Here is a 17,460-nt window from a genome sequence, read left to right as displayed (position 1 = left end):
ATTGTGGCTCAAGTAATAATGAAGTGTTTGAGTTCATTTAACATAGGAAATACCTGGAATACTGATTGTCGAAGGTCTCCTAGCGTTTTTCTTCTATCAATAGTCAAATCCGCAACACCCTCTTTCCAAGTAAGTGAAGGATGCAAAGCCCCATTGTGAAATTTATAACATGAGCTCAAATGGAGATGTAAATCAATGCCATTGTTTGCTGAATCCCATTCCGCTCTTTGAAAGAATAACACAATAATAAACCAGTGAATTTAACACCCCAAAAATGGCTAGCTTATCGCAGAGATGCTTCTGTGCAGTTGTCCTGGAACTGATACCCTCATGGCTAAATTCACCGTCACATTCCCCCCTCCATCAAGGGGTATGCAAAGAGGTGCTCAAAGATGACAGTGATTTACATGTTGTACAATACAGAGCTAGTGTAGACATCCTCCACATATGCACTGTAACAGTACGTTCTGTGTGTTTCTACACCTTGCTTCTACCTTTCTAAACAGAATGACAAACTTCATTTTTAGGGATATGGAGACTGTAGTTTTTTTCAGGCTGTGTTCCAGATCAGTACTCTGTTGAAACGCAGACAGAAAAACTGCATGGAAACTGAGTGAGGACAGACACAGCCATGCCTTCCTCCTTTATACCTTTATGCAGTTCTATTAGCTAAACAGAGCAGCAAATATGCCATTTAAAAAATAAAGGAGTGAAATTTGCATAGAGGAGATATATCACACAGGACTTGTGTCTCATGCATGTGTCTGTATTTTGATAGCTTTACTGTGATTCAAGCGTATCATCAGTTCTGTGTGTTCCTCAACAGAAGGAGGAGTTTCAACCAACCTGAATACCACTATCGCTTTCCTCTACGATTCTGGCAAAGGATACCATTTATTTGTTGTTTCACAGTAAAGCAAGTCATTCCCCTTCTCCCAAAGGAGAACTCCCTCTATAAACGTAATTATGATAACATATTCCATCCTCCTTCCAGAATTGCCCTGATTTTCACAAAAAAAGGTACAACTTTAAACTGTAAGTAAGTTTCCCATGAAATTCTGTAGAACACCTAGTTACACCACTAACAGGGAGGCAGGGAACCAGTAGAAGGCAGAATCTGGACATACAAGTTGTACTCCTCAATTAAATCTCTATGACATTGAGTCATTTTAGTATCTGCCGCTACTCAATGAGTTTCTTTCATTTTAAATCACTTTGGAGATCTGCAGATAAAGAATGCTGTTTAAGAGATTGGTACAGTTACATTAATATACCTCTTTTTTTGCAGCTCAGTATTAGCAGCATTCATTTCATTCAGAAGGCGTTCAGGAATGTGGTACCTTGGATTTCCTCGCGCTGCAACAAACAATATAGGCTAGTTTGGCCTCAGCTGCTTAAAATGTGTTTTGGCAAACAATAAAAGTGATCAAGATGAGACATTACAGTAGAGTAATCATTGAAAATTCAGAGCAATAATGTTGTATCCTTTCGTAACAGAGAAAATTAAACCACAAGATGATACAAAGAACAAACAAGTGCTTTTACTTCTTCCCATCAATCTTTCCCTCAGGGAAAATGATACACGAATGCCATTAGCAACAATGTGTATTTGTTTCAGTAGATGTTCTGCTGGTATTTGTGAAGGGTACTAGAAAAACGTTAGTGTCAGCTACAGCCAGTTAACTGGTCACCACCTCCTTGGAGGTAACCTCTGTGTATCTTGGTTACCCCCCCCCCCTTTTTTTTTTTTTTTTTTTTTTTCTCCAAATGAGCACTAGAAAGAAAACTGTATCTTCAACTTTTGGAAAGGACAGAAAAGCCCTTTGCCCTCCAGAAAACAAACTGCCAATGAATGAAGCCCCCAGAATATCACAATGAGCTTTGTGTACCTTCAGGCGGTCTTTTTAACTGAGATTTTCGATAAAACAGCATGTAGGCGCTCTCTTTACCCTGAAATTGTTTCTCAATATCCATCTCCTTGATTGGCTGGACCTTTGAATCATTCAGATCAAACCAATGGCGACCAGAACTGTCCCTTAGCCTTGTAGGCTTTTTTCCTGAATGCCACTGGACATCATTCTTCTGAGGAAGGCTTTGGAGACCTTGTCCTTGAGAATCTGACTTAAACAGGAGCTTGTGTTTTTCCTTCAGACCAACCTTATTTTCATCAGGACTGAACTGAAATATGTGAGGATGATTCTGCAAATACTAAAAGGAAAGCAAGGACAAGATGAAGAAGATACTCAGTTTTAAATACAGCAACCTGCATTAGCTACTTCACCTGATTCCTTCTCAAATTGATACACAAACCCCACCCCTTCAAACTCGGTTTTATGATACTTCCTCACATACTTCCTCAGTTTAGACAGAAAACGTAATTCCCCTGCCACCACTTATCTGTCTGATTTTTTTATATGCTGTTGCTCGCTTCATTTCTTATATAACTTCAAACTACCAGGCAAGAAATTGCAAAAGAATTGTTTTCAACCTACATGCATCACTAAGAATTAAATCAGATTAACTTCTGAATTTCAAGGATTGCTTGAGACACTGGAGTCCTTTAAAACACTTCTCACGAGTGCATACTCTCTGTTCCGGGAAAGGTAGCATAAGGAGCGATATTCTATGCCAATCAAAAAGCTTCTGCTTTATCAGACACACAGTACCATCCCAACTTGTGTAGCCCTTTTACATCCACACCCTAGCATCTGCGGCATTGCTCCCTTCTGTATTTACCAGACAGGGATCTTGAGCTCAATTCTGGTCTGCTGAGCTGTACCTTACCCAAATTAATGCTGCTCATTGTGGCAGCTCAAGAACTTAAAACCTACTCGTTCCGTTTCGCCCAGCTTATCCACTCTGTTGTCTACTTTCATTTTAGCGGTATGCAGATACTTCAAACAAGATTAGTGTCCAAATTACACAAAACAAAATCACGGTTCTTGAGAGATGGCGAGGGACGGGTTGGACACCAACCACCCTCCAATCCCCCCGCCAAACTACACAAACCACCCAACCCCCCCTCAAAAAAAAAAACCCAAAACCCAAACAAACAAAAACAACCCCCCAAAAATCTGAATTTCAGTTTCAACCATAATCAGAAACTCATTTGATACTTCAAAAAGTGTAAAACAATTTACAGTTATTTCAATAACGCAAGTATTGCACTGATCAATGTGCTTTTGGTATAGATCCAGCACTTGTGAAAAGTCAGCTTTAGTAATATTCACAATAGCACTCAAAGTTTGAAATCGTTAATACTGGGTTGCTCACAACTTGTTTCTATCACTTCCCTGTCAAAGTCAGAAAAGCATCTACCTCCAGGGAAGACTCACATTCAGATTTCACAACTACTTTTAAGTAATTATTGTGAAAACTCCATTGCTGGTTCTAGTCAAAAAACAGTCAAACATCAATTTTCCACATATCTATAACACAAACGCTCAAGTATTTCCTTAAAGCATTAGAAAATACAGTAAACTACTTGACAAGATTTTACTGGAAGTGTTAACTTTATGGATATGCCCTTATCAACCAAAAAGTGGCATACATTTTCAAAACCTCATTTCTGTTATGACTGTGAAGAGGTACTGTATTTCTTCTTTAATTCTCATCAGTGTTTCTGTGTTCAAGTGGTAGTGGTGTTGTTGCAGCTTCATCCACAGACACAAGTGAAACAAGGTTCAGTAGGTAAGGTTAATTCTTTTATAGGCCAACCATATAGATAGAAAAAAAAAGCTACAAGCTTTCAGGCAGACAATCCCTCTAGAATCTTGTCCATGTTCTCCAGTCTACTAATTTATCTTACAAACCTCTCTTACACGTGCTCTATCTTGCTAGTCCAAGGGCCAGTATTTTCAATTACCATCCTACTGACTATTCAATAGGAATATAAATGTAAAGTTATCTTAACAGTAAAAAACAAACTAACATACATGCATATTACCTTTCGTAATGCTCCATACTGTTTTCGGTATTTCTTATTCCAGGACATCCCTTTTTTCTCCAATAATTTCTGCCCTAATTGATCCACGGGAATTTGTTTAGATTCTTCCTACAAAGAAATACAAAACCAAGGATAATGAAGGCTACAAAAGTCAAGGGATCAACACAAAGAAGCCAATTCTGAAGTGCTTAAATCACTCCTGTTTGTTAATAAAACAGTGTAAAATTCACCTTTTGCAACAGCTTAGGTAAGCAACTTCAGAAATACTCCAAAAAGGGCCATTTTCTGTATGAAGAGCCACTATTAGTATTAGTCAGGTTATGTGCTTCACAATAAGTTCAGAAGAGTTCTGTACAACTAAACCTGCCCACTCTTGCATACACTAACTCCTTCTTCTATGTTCCCAAACATCAATATCAAAGCAATAAACTCATTACATACCATACCTCTGATAAAATCCCTTTCAACACCGCCAATGGATTTTCTACTTCTTTGGCATTTTCATTATCTCTTAAAGCCATATCTTCAATCAGCCTATCTTCTTCTTCCTGTATAAGAAAAATACAAGACTCACAACTACTGTTGCTTCACACACAACTAGCGGTTTTCGATTATCATCTGTACTAACATTAGCATGCACAATTTAGAAGTGTGAAGGAAGTTCTGATAAGCTACCTCTGCCACCCGCTACTGACTGTATATTGTCATACAGAATATCCACTATCATTTTTTTTTAACAGAAAAAGCATTTGCATTATTTACAGCCAGCCAGCGTCATCCACTAAAATAACTGTGCTAGTCTTGAGCAAAGATATTAATTAATTTGGGACAGAAAAAGTGAGCCCAGTAAAGTGAGATAGTTCAGCAGATTGGAAAGCTAAAATTTGCAATAAAATTTTGATAGAGAACACATACTGTGGAAAACTAGCCTTCTCAATGAGGTAAGAGACCAAATGCCTCGCTAAAATATTCATTAGTTTGGATATACGTTTCATCCACTAGCTCTTAATATCTTTCTGAAAAATGAGACATATCAAGCAAGGAAGAAAAACCTTTAGGACTTACTTGTAATTGCCAGTTTCCCAATTCATCCACATCTCTGATATAAACATGATAGTGTCCTCCATAGCAGCCACCTTTATGTATAATAACAGAGAAGAGCTCATACATGTACTCTGAATCATCCATTTCAGTCTTTAAAAAGAAAAACAATAATAGTAACAATAATATATATCAGTAAGTCTTTCATACAAGGACAGTTTTACACCATCAGCATAGCTTCAGATATTTCTCACTGTGCATTTGCACATGCAGAGACTGAAATGGCTTTTCAGCGCTGGGGAACACAAGTACAGACTGACACAAACCATGGACCAAGGCACAGGCTTAATTAAGCAACTTTTTAAGCATGATTCTGAACAATATTAGAAATTCAAAATTTAAAATAATGACATACTGATGAAAATAATAGAACAGCTCAACCTGCTTGTTCATAACCAGGCTTAATTTGCTTAAAAGACTAGAGAAAAAACAAGCAACACATTTATATACACAAACCAAATGAAGGGGGAAAAAAAAAAAAAAAGACTTCCTCAAATGCAAACACTGAAAAATTTCCAAGCTTGCACTGCAACATTTCGATCAGAAAAATTTCTTTTTCAAGAACAGTGCCTCTATTAAGTATATTCTTTACATATTTTAAGGATCAAAAATTGGCATCAAGCACTGGTATAGCTCAGTTTATAATCAAAATACATATATATAAATGCAAAGACAGATTCCTAAGAAAAATGAAATAACTACAGGCACATGAAACATATATAGCAAAATTTATACATGACATTATCAGATAATGACAATACAAAAATGAATTTCAATATCCAGGTCATAATCTTCCTTTCAAACAAATATCAGATTAAGTTTTAGGTCATTATTATACCCTTTCCCCCTGTATAGCTACAAGGTATTTCCCACTCAGTTAGAAAGTGGTCTTTCAGAAACAAATTGGAATTCCAAAAAGTTGGAATCGGGCACAGAGGAGAACCCTACAAAGTTTCTTGAACACCTTGCCCTGACAAAATGCAAAATAAAAGAGAACTTGGCCTTGAGATATAGGTTCTCTGCTGAGTATATAGAAACTTTAACAAATGTAACAGTACAAACCTGCTCACAAAAAGGCCTCAGATTTATCTGGATAGGGAATGTATAGCAGCTCGTTTCCTTGTATCGTTCACACTTCTCAAAGTCAAAGTTAAATCTCAGGAGAGAAATGGTGAGAAAGGGCGGCAACTTGCGTAGTTTAGCAGACTGTAAAATGATTTTAAAAAATTTTAAGTACAAAGTTATACACAACAGTGGTTTCCACCTTGCTGTGGTCAACTCTTTATTTTCCAACAAAGCTTCGTCATAACCAGGCAGACATGATCTGTGTTTTCATTTTTAAAATGTATTCCCTAATTCTCAGTTTCCCTACCAACTAGACATCCTAAAAGTAATCAAGATCCTTCCCCTCTGTTAAGACCTACACCTTCACTGCATGGTGATGACCAGACCCATGCTTTATCCTCCTACAGAAAACAAAGGAGGACATTGCTGAAATGCTAGTCAGTAATTTCATTTCCATAGCTCACATGTTCTCTGTGAGAGGATTTTCTTGAATTTTATACTAAGAATCAACTGCTTCAAACCCCTGGGTTTGTGCTTACCCATGAAGTCAGACTGTACAGCATCTTCCCAGCAACCTTGCTCTTGGCCCCTTGCACAGTACCTGCAACCACCAGTCCCACAAAGACCCTGAGAGCCCAGAGAAAAAAGCACAAACACTCAACTGCTGCTGAACAGCAGGTGCTGCAGAAGAGCAACACAGCTTCGTTGTAGCTTCATCATTCTCAGATGAACAGTGGGGCACTCAGCATCTGGCACAGGCCCTGAAGCCACCCCTCAAAAAAAAAAAAAAAACAACCAACCAAACAAAAAACAAACAAACAAACAAAAAAACAAAAACCCCCAAACAACACCACTACAAATGAAGCTCAGACTACAAATGTAGCCTACATGCTTGCTTCTGCTGCAAGGAAATGACCTCAACTGAGGCTGGGGCTATTACTCTTCTGGCCCCTCCTGGTCATCTTGTCCAAACACAGCATTTGTAGATCACCTTAGGTTTATTCCAATGACGTTTGAGGAGTTTCCCAGTTCTCTGGGGTTGTGTGACCCCAAGTACAGGTCAGGGCTCATACAGGCACAGTGTTTTCAAATGCAGAAGTCAGAAATGATCCTATCTGTAACACAACTAGCTCTGACAGGTGTGTATTGTCCAGAAAAAGAGATCACTCCCACATGTATTTTGCAGCCTGCTGCTGAGTGACTGCTGGGCTGCCTCCAAGTGCAACAGAAACAGTCTGAAAAATGTCACCAGATTATATCACAGTGGCATTTTGCTTAAGATCTGCCAGGCTGCTTGAAGAAAAGGGCCTTGACCAAGGTCTGTGGGCTACATACGGTAAACAAGGACAATGCTGTGCCTAAGCAGCATGGGGTAGATATATCCTGGAAGACCCTACAGACAGCCACAGAACAACTAAGCAAGGGTTAAAAGTCTCCCTCATTTATATGGGAGAGGACCTTCAAGGCAGGAAAGCCAACATAATCTGTTTTATTAAGGAAGAATATTAATCAAGATTGAACAACTTGGTGTGAGAGAGCATCAGGAACCCTGGTGCAAAGCAAAACCAATCGTCTTGTATCACCTCTGAATGTAAGTGTAGATTCAATGAACACACTTCTGAGCCTTTCCAATATTTCCACCCAACTCTCCATTTGAAGAGCCATACCAGAGAGCCTCCCAGGAACATACCTATGGCTTAAGAAACTCTCTGAATTAGGTAATTCATTTGTGCCAATTGCAGAGACTACTTTGCAGAGCTTAGCGGCACAAATGATTTTGCATGCTCTTCCAAGTTTAGGGTGAAAATCAGACTGTACAATTAAAATCTGATCAAGTTCTAGAACACTAGATTCTTCAACTACTAAATTCCCTAGAGGCCAAAACAAAAGAGGGCAAAGAAGAACATCCAAAGACTCACAGTGTACTGAAGAAAGGGAGGAATGGAGTGAGTAGGCATGGGCCATATTGTCTTTGAAACAGGCTAGGTGTGGGCAGGTGGTCGCATTGTTAGGCAGCTGCCTTCTTAACGCTACCACCAAGCCTAGAGTGACTCATATGGCACCTCACTTCCTGTCAGTGTTGACTCTCACCATGGTCTGCTGTGATCAAGTGCATCATGCCAGCAGGGTCACAGAGCTACAGGCAGCAGTCATGCTGACACAACATCCCACCTTCCTGCTACAGCCTTCTAGCACAGCCCCTCTCTTGAGGCTGTCCATTCATACCCTGGTATCCCCCAGCTATGTGATTTCTTACCCAAGTTCAGAGTTTGCACCATCTTCTTGCATGGATGACCACGTATGAAAGGAAAGCAGCTCTTATCTCACACTCCCTTGAACCCAGCAAAGTTGAACTCAAACAAGCCCTTATAACCAAGCCACACAGAATCCTAGAATGGTTTGGGTTGGAAGGGACCTTAAAGATCATGTAGTTCCAACTCCCCTGCCATTGGCAGGGACACCTTCCACTAGACCAGGCTGCTCAAACCCCATCCAACCCAGGCTTGAACACTTCCAGGGATGGGGCATCCACAACTTCACTGGGCAACCTGTTCCAGTGCCTCACCACCCTCACAGTGAAGAACTTCTTCCTTGCCTCTAATCTAAATCTACCCTCTTTCAGTTTAAAGCCATTACCCCTTGTCCTATCACTACATGCCCTCGTAAAAAGTCCCTCCCCGGCTTTCTTATAGGTTCCCTTTAGGGACTGGAAGGAGGCACATGAAGCACTGGCAAATGGTTCTGAACTCCTGAGTCACTGATTAATTTCACCTGTCCTCAGCTTGCCTTTGCACCCACTCGCTTCCACATTAAGGGTGCTGCAAGGTTTGGATTGCAGTCATCCTGCTGCAGAAGAGAGTCACCACAGTAGGCCAAAGAGCTTTGCTGTTGTGAAGATGACAGAATACGTCAGAGTGCCCTAACACCTATGTCTGTCTCCCCTTTACAAAAAATAGTGGGAATAACAGGAAAAAGGAGCAACTTTTTATAAAAGACTTACAACATGAAAGAAGAAACCCAAACACCACTTGTATTATTCTGGAGAAATGCAATTCAAAGACCTACAACTCTCATAAAGCTCTCACTGGGCTGCCCTTCCCTGGCCCTGCCTGAGGGGATGGATGAGAACACTAATAAGAAGCCTTAAATTCAATTACTATGTTGGGAAAACCAGTCCAAACTGTCATAAACCAACAAACAGGGACAAGCTGTCAGCACAAGGATGGTGCAGGCTGCACTGGCATACAGTGACCGGTGTTATCAGACACACCGCCATTTAACAAAGCACTTGGGGTCACATACACAATTCCTCTGGAGGATACTAATACAGACAAGTGTCAAGCATCTGAACCTTTCCCAAGGTGCCCAGGGGTGAAGGCAGGGAACCAGGCCAGAAAAAGGAATACTCCAGTCTGGTTGTCCCTGAGTTCCTGGGGACCACTCTCAATGAACATCACAGGCTTAATGTCAAGAGTTCTCCATTGAACACTGAGGAACTCCAATGACTCAGCACAGAAGGGTCACAGCATTTGGCTTTACAAGTATTTTTTTAAAAAAACAACTCAAACCCAACAGTTCTCGCCCATAGCTGAGCACAGATCAAAGCAGCAAATCATTCACTAGAAGGTTATGACAAAGCAGCACAACTCAACATAAACCAATCAGCTTCATTCAAAAGCATCTTCAAGCTACTGCCTGAAGGAGAAGACTCTCCCACAGTCTGTACTCTGACCACAGGAACATGACTTTGAGGCTTTGCTGTGCCTGGATTTTTATCCTCCTCCTGCCTGGCCTCTCAGATGGAAGGAGACTCCTGGTGGTGCCCATGGGTGGAAGCCACTGGCTTAGCACGCGACAAGTCGTTGAAAAGCTCAGTGAGAGAGGACACGAAGTGGTGGTGGTTATACCAGAAGTAAGCTGGCAGATGGAAACGACACAGGCATACACGGTGAAAACATATCCAGTGCCTTACACATTAGAAGAGCTGGATGGTTCCTTACATGAATACATTCTTACTGACCTGAAGGCTCTAGCACTACAGAACATATTGAAAACACCTACTAAGGTGTTAATTTATCAATGCAAGAACCTGTTTGGCCTCAGGGAAACAATGCAAAACCTAGATCAACAGATTCAACTGTGCAAAGCAATAGTTACTCATTATTTTTCTCTATCATTTGCGTTCTTCATGAGAGAATTTCCATAGTTTTCTTCATTACATGGACCTGTTTATCTTTTTCGTCAGGGTCTAGCTTATCTTTTAGCCTATCTTCTGAAATGTCCAAAGCCAGGTGCCCATAGAGGTGTGTGAATAAGGCAATACTCTCGAAACCACATGCCATCCCATCCACCATTGTCTAGATTAAAGACTGCAACAACATTCAAGTTAAGAAATCAAGAGTCACATGAGCTTTTCTTGACATAGTTGCTGAGGTTTAAAAAACAGGTCAGATTTTGGCATCCTCTTGTTATATACTGTCTGATTAAAGACACAGATTTTTTTATTTCTGTGTCAGAGGGCAGACACAGCAATGTAAACAAAGTTCCTAACTGTCAGCAGACTGAACACTGAGAATCACCAATGCATTACCTTTGAAGCTTCGACAAGTTTATCACAGGCTCCACATCGATACAAGTTCTCATTTTCAAAGTACTCCTCTTCTACATACATGTTCCACAGGGCCTCCTCCAAGCCAGCTACACCTTTTACTGCTACTGTTAAGTCTAAGAAATCTTCCTATGCAGAAGTACAACAAAAAAATAAGGTAGTAAGCTCACAGTACATTAGAAAGATACTCATCCCATTCACCACAGCAGAAACAAGCATTCATTTTGCTTTCATTGCTGATGGGGAAAAACCTCCATATATCCACAGAAGATAAATTAATTTAAAAACAAAACAAAACAAAAACACCACCACCAAACTTTTTTTAAATTACAAAGAGCATAAAAGACTGTAAAAGTATGTTTTACTGTTGTTACCCCACTGTTCAGCTCTTTGCCAACTACATCTACTAAAGGCAACGCTTGCCAACTCAGAAGATGCAACAACACTTACGTTTTTTACCTCTGAGTCACAGCCTGATGTAGGTGGTTTAGGAAATGCCAGCCAAGACTTAACAACAAAGTCACACGTAATTTTCACGTTTTCAAGTCTGCAGCACTCTAACCAATACACACTACCTAGATTCAACAAGACCACCAGTGACACGCAAGTAAGATGTCACTATTTTTGGAGTTTAAAAAAAAAGAACATTTAAAGTATCCTCAACAGGCTGAACAGAAACCCCTCCTGGAAAATAGTTTGGCTTTACCTGTCTCTCACTGATATTCTTGCACTCTTTACAAACAATCTGGTTGACAACAATCCCATGGTACAATCGCTTAATAAGGTCATGACCCGAAGTCCCCACAAGGGAAGTTTCCAAAGCACTGAACAGAATCCGATTTAATTCCTGCACATCGTGCTGCCTCATTTCCTGCACGATAAAAAAAAACAAACTTGAAGAAATAAAATAGTGCCATCTGCTTTGCTTATTGTTTAAAAACAACATGTATTAAGTGTGACAAAGACAGCTGCCTCAGTGACTACCCATGTATTTACTACCTTGAGTAGGAAATTACTACCTTTATTATTACTTGTTATTCTTAATTTAGATATGGTTTCTAAGTAGCTACTATAACCCACATAAGACACTTTCACTTGGGTAGATTTAGACTAAGATGAGTTACACAGTTCAATTTAGGTAAGAATCTAAGTATCTGAGGACAAGAACCCTAAGTACTGTTGGAAAAATGTTCCTGTAAAAACAAAGAAAAAGCTACTGAAATTGTATCTAACAGAACTGTTTTCTTCTGTTACTTGCTGTAAACAATTGGCATGTATTTCATGTGGAGATACAACAGTATACAACAATAGTTGACCCAATTCAATGCTTTCTCCACAGCTTGAAGTATTTCAAGATATTTCTTAAATGTCAGACATAAAAAAAAAAGTAAAAATCATCTCCATTCAGGAAAAAGTTTATCAATGATACTGTCACTGATGGTGATTTGTACCTCATGGCTGTTCCACCCGAAGCTCTCAGTAAGGTCTGTTGTAGATGCAGCCTGCTGGTCCAAGAGCAGAAGCTGAGCGAATAACCGTTGAAGTTGTAATGGAATTATTCGAACCTAGAAATAAAAACCAAATATACCCAGAAGATCAGAAAAAGTCTTCAAACCAATCATTTAAATAAAAATAATTTAGTACACCACCACTGTCTATGGCTTTCATAACACAGGTTACTCAATTCACACCAAAATATCAGTCAGACTTGGTTCCCAAAAATCTACAGTGCCTCACCTTACTCAGCAAATACAGTCATGGAACATATGTTTTGTGATAAAGCAAAACTGTACAGATTAAAATTAAGCCATCACCATCGTAAAAAAAGACAACTTCCTCTGATATTTTCCATAATACTAAACCCTAAGAACTCAGCTACAAGACATCATGACATACAGATTTAATGTGTGCTACTCCTTGCTCAGTAAAGGGTGTTTGGTGGTGGGGTGGAACGAGATGGGAAGGAGAATGGTTAATATCAGTAAGCTTAATCAGCTACCTATATTTATCTTTGACTTACAAAGAAAAAAATTTTCCAAGCCACCAGTTGTGTCACTTTAACCCAAGAACTAAAGAATGCAATTCTGTAGTCAACTTTAGTAAGCACTTTTTAAACAAAGCTTAAATTCCAGTCCCATACCATCCTGTGCACAGATGGGCTGTTAAATCTTCAGAGAGCCTCAGTGCAGTCATTTAGGCTGCACACATTTACTTTTTTGTTCCTGGACACAAATAAGTCAAAACACTGTAGCTTGAATTACAGAAGAGAAAAATCTATACGAGAACTGTACAGAATTTGGGATTGCTCCTGCTCACCTTGAAGACAAAATTATCTCTGCTATCAATTTCAGCAGAGACAGGCTCAATATTTTACTTCTGAAGCAAACACTTATGGCACTGAAAACTTACAACTGTGTGAAAAATCAAGTATCAGCCAACCAAACTGCCTTGCAGTATCAGAGTTAGGCTTTCATTCATTGCCATAAGAAGTTTCATGTGAATTGAAACAATGTTCTTCCAAATCAACACTCAGCAGTGACTAATGACAAGAAAATTTTAAATACCTTTGCATCTGGTTTACTGCTATCATCCAGAGACCCAAGTTCTTCAGGACCTAGAGAGAACAGCGCCTCTGTAATTGTAAAGAAAAATGCCTATTTTAAAAAAGACAACATTCCCTCTTTGAAGATTAACTGTATTTTAGCTGTCAAGCATTATGATACTATTCTTTTTGGCAAATTAAGACATTAAACAACCTTTCTGAACATCATTCATCCTTGCAACTGGTTCAAGCTATAAAAATAAAGCAGAAGTAAGCATGAAGGTGTTTAGATGGTAAAATATTTTTTCAGGAATTGTAGTGGTTGCATTAAAAAAAAATGAATGACACTTTACAGACAGCAATAACCTCTCTTATTTACACAAACTGTAACCACGCACCTGTAAGAAAAGGTAACATTTACAATACTTACATTTTGTGCAGAAGTGATGATACTAATTTTACAGACCAATAGCTCTGAATATTCTGTAATAACTTATTTGAACTGAAGTAAACTGTTCTTGAAAACAATGTGTTTGTCACATTTCTTTAATAAATAACTAGAAATGCAGATATAAAATATCAATTCCAACATTATTTTAAGAAGATTTTGAACACATTACCTCTAAATTCAGGTGTGAAAAGCAGAGTCTGCAGAAGGGAATTGAGGTAGCAGGTCCCACCCTGATTTTTGATACCACTTAGATTGGTGAAATCCCTGGGAGGCGGAGGCTCCAAATCTCTGGGCTTTGATTTCTTCCCTTTTCCAAAATGATTGTTTGAAATAAAGGAAAAATCCTCTTCAAATAAGTCCCCAAACATTGTGAAGGCAAAACAGTCCTTTAAAAATATAAAATAATCTATTTACTATAAAAACCGCAATTGAATCCACCCACCTCTAATCCTCCAAGATGAGCCTTTCATCCATGACTGACGAATTTATTTATAACTTTTTTTTGTCTTATGCTGTTCATTCTAAAAGTGAACGTCAGATCCATATAAAAGGGTGCGCTAATGTAACAAAAAGGGTGAATTAAAAGCATTTATGTTAGCACAGGTCTGAACAGACTTTTAACTAGAACCAAATACATCACATTTCAACTTTGCATCAGCAAAAACATGCATGGCAAAATAAATACATCCTTCTAAACATGCATAATCAACTAGTGTTCAAGCTGCCCAGCTTCCTGCAGGAAAGGTATGTAAGGCCTCTCAAACTCATGAAAATCCCTGCGCTGCCTCTCAAAAAAAATCCACGTGCACAAGTAACCTGTCTCTAGTATTGGCCAGTTCAGATGGGAAGAGTGCAATAAATAGTCAAAAATACAGTGATATTTTATGAAAATATTATCCTTGCTTCCAGATGTTCAAGCTGGAAACTCAATGGCAACTAATTCTTCTTATGGAAATTTTTTCAGTCCTTCTTGGAAACCTTACAACCTCTTAGCATGTCCCAGGACTCCAAAAGCTAGCTCACTTTTGTTTTGTACTTGTCACCCCATAATTTCATTTGGTATGCTGTAGCTCTTGCATTAACAGTGAGTAATCAAGGAGTTATACTGAAGCAGTGAATAATCATTCCTCTATTTACCTTCATTCCATGTGCAATTTTACAGATCTTTATCATATTCCATTCAGACATCTCTTCCAGACAAAAGCTTCCACAAAGATGTATTTACTCCTACTACAGAACTTGTCCCTTATCTTCAATTATCCTTATCTACTACCTCTGAACCCCTTAAACTTCTTTATCTGCTTCTGAGATCAGAGGACCACATCTGCCTACCATGTTCAAGATGTGCGCAAATCATGGCCTTCTATAGCTAATTAATAATGCTCTGGTTTGCTCTTTTTTGTACAACTGCTGAGCACTAAACTACTTTTTTTTTAAGCAACATATATTATTACCCCAATTATCACTCCTGTGTGTTCACTTCAAATCCGACCACTATACATACACTTTACAGAAATACGTGTGTATATATAACTGTAAAGCTGTGATCGGCTCTGCCCCATGCTACACCTCTTTGGACTCACCTACAATGAATATCATCTGCTATTGTTTCATTCAGCGGCCTGTTAGCATAAAGACTTTAAAGCTTCACTGATGGCACTTGTCTTTAGTGCAATGTATCAGTCGACTTCACAAGAAAAATTAATCATCTCAGCATTTGCTGTTTATTGCTGACAGTTTATGATACACTGAATGCAGACCCTAGCAAAAGTACAGAGAAACTCCCCTCTGTAATGGTTGACCTTTTGTTTCCTATCTTTTAGCTAATCATTTAATCAAGCAACAACTTTCTTCTCCTGTGTCAGCTTAATTTCTTTAAAGGCTTTCAGTGGCAAAAGTTGTTGAATGCTTTTTGAAAATCCAAACGTAGTCGACAGCTCCCCATTCAACCAACTGGTAGTTCGTCAGGCATTTCCTAAAACTTTCTATAAAATAGCATTACATTAAGCCCATTTTAGTCCTTCCCAGAATAGAGCAGTTTTTAGGCAAAAGGCTATGCTCAGAGCAGCTGACTATGAAGCAGCATGACACTCTTCACTCTGCTTGTGCTATAATGCTTCTTCACCACTTCACACAATAGATATCCCCTTATAAATCCTCACAAAATAAAATAACATGGCTGGAAATACTTCTTAACGAACAGAGATAGGAAAGAAATAATTTTGATGTCTTTGTAGGTTTTTCTCCTCTGAATGCAGCTCTTACACCTTGACTGCCTAAAAAAGAAAAGTCTGTAAAGGTCCCACTGCTCCTACTTCAAGAAGTAAGTACTAGGTTTAACACTCTTTCCAAACTGTCTCACAGCCTTCATTCATTTTTCCAGTTAGACCTGCTGCACGTTAGCATTTAACCATTCAAAGATGATGACTATTCCTATTTTCCTCACCCAAATGCACAATAGCTTGCTCCTAATAGGTTTCTTCATCATAAAAAAAGCACAAATCTAGAAGACAGCAATCATCTTACTGACAGTCTGCTGTACCCACGCACCACTCCAGAGAAGCACTTCAGCAGGACAGTGCCAAATCCTCCCTCATTCCTTATTTCTGGATCCTCAAAGCACTGCTGCTAGCAGCTTCCCTCCCTGAAAAATCATACAGCAATATAGATTAGAATGAATATCTGGATGCAGTAACATAGATTAGAACAAAACTCTGGATGACGTCTCTGGTCCAACACCCTCAAAAAGCATCGCTTATTAGGGCCTTGCCCTGCCAAAGTCAGAATGACTCCATGAAAGGAGATCCCCAAACCCCTCTAAGCCCCTGCGCTCTATTCCTTATCTCTGATGGGAACTTCCCACGCTGTAACTTGGGTCTGGCACCTCTCATCCTACCCCACTGCACCCCCGGCAAGAATCAGGCTGCGCAGATGCCCCCTCCCGACAGCAGTACAGTCTCCACCTCGCTTTCCCTTCTTCAGGCTGAACTCACCCGGCTCCCCCTGCCTCTCTCCACCTCCCACACGCTCCAGTCCCAGAGCCCCCACGGAGCTGGGCCCAGTCTTCAGAGGCGGTCTCACCGGTACCGAAGAGAGGACGAGAACCGGTACCCTGGGCCTGCCGCCCGCACCCCGGCCGGCCCGCAGCGCCGGGGCTGGCGGGGCACGGCTCCCCAGCCGCCGCTTAGCCCGACTCACCCCTCAGAGCCAGCACCCAGAGCCGGGCCGGCAGCTACCGCCACGGCCCCGCGGCCGCCGCCATCTTTGTTGTGGCGCCGCGCAAAGCACGCTGGGACCTAAAGGCCTCCGCCGCTCCGGGACTTCACGCACCTGGCCAAGTCCCGGAGAGACAACAGCGGCACGCCCTCGCTCTGTGGAGCGAGGGACGCCTCCTGCAAGGAGCGGGAAGGAAGCGCCGGGCACGGGAGCCGATGCGAACCGGGGGGCGGCCGGCAACGCGGCCGCGCACAGCCTGCTGGGAGTCGTAGTGCGGCGCCGGAGCGTCACCGCGCTGGCGGAGGGGGGGAGCCGCACTGCCCGCTGGGAAGGCGTGCCTCCCCGCAAGGCCTTCTGGGGGCTGTAGTTTCCTGGAGGCCGCGGTGGATGGTGGGAGTCAGCCTGCTGGGGGCGGGGGGGCAAGGGTTGCCGTGGAGACCCCGGGGCCTGCGCGGCCTCGCCAGGCTGAGGGCCTGGAGGAGGCCCAGCCTGCCCCGGCCCAGCTTCTGCTGGGTGGTGGACCTGTTGGG

The 17,460-nt window shown here is 40.8% G+C and overlaps 1 protein-coding gene across 7 annotated transcripts in view; it reads right to left on the bottom strand.

The window, feature by feature from the left end:
- Positions 1 to 17,176, bottom strand: part of USP40 (ubiquitin specific peptidase 40) — a 37,990-nt gene extending 20,814 nt beyond the window's left edge. For 4 of the 7 annotated variants that reach the window (XR_775046.1, XM_010577905.1, XM_010577908.1 and 1 more), the window contains exons 1-13: positions 14,852 to 14,932; positions 13,884 to 14,100; positions 13,286 to 13,353; positions 12,173 to 12,286; positions 11,428 to 11,592; positions 10,704 to 10,850; positions 6,110 to 6,253; positions 5,012 to 5,140; positions 4,393 to 4,494; positions 3,947 to 4,054; positions 1,890 to 2,208; positions 1,275 to 1,356; positions 54 to 225 (exon numbers count right to left, since the gene is read on the bottom strand). Coding sequence is in view for 6 of the 7 variants with exons in the window: in XM_010577905.1 (XP_010576207.1) it covers positions 54 to 225; positions 1,275 to 1,356; positions 1,890 to 2,208; positions 3,947 to 4,054; positions 4,393 to 4,494; positions 5,012 to 5,140; positions 6,110 to 6,253; positions 10,704 to 10,850; positions 11,428 to 11,592; positions 12,173 to 12,286; positions 13,286 to 13,353; positions 13,884 to 14,100; positions 14,852 to 14,902 (1,818 nt within the window). In the remaining variant the exon portion in view is untranslated. Of the gene's footprint in view, positions 1 to 53; positions 226 to 1,274; positions 1,357 to 1,889; positions 2,209 to 3,946; positions 4,055 to 4,392; positions 4,495 to 5,011; positions 5,141 to 6,109; positions 6,254 to 10,703; positions 10,851 to 11,427; positions 11,593 to 12,172; positions 12,287 to 13,285; positions 13,354 to 13,883; positions 14,101 to 14,851; positions 14,933 to 16,707; positions 16,827 to 17,044 lie in introns of those variants that run through there. The other 3 variants (XM_010577910.1, XM_010577907.1, XM_010577906.1) reach the window with 3 other exon arrangements.
- Between the last annotated feature and the right edge of the window lie 284 nt (positions 17,177 to 17,460).

The sequence above is a fragment of the Haliaeetus leucocephalus genome, unplaced genomic scaffold (assembly GCF_000737465.1).
Source record: "Haliaeetus leucocephalus isolate CR32 unplaced genomic scaffold, Haliaeetus_leucocephalus-4.0 Scaffold587, whole genome shotgun sequence".
NCBI classification, from domain to species: domain Eukaryota; kingdom Metazoa; phylum Chordata; class Aves; order Accipitriformes; family Accipitridae; genus Haliaeetus; species Haliaeetus leucocephalus.
The sequence above is the reverse complement of the archived record's forward strand: the minus strand, read 5'-3'. Positions and strand labels throughout refer to the sequence as shown.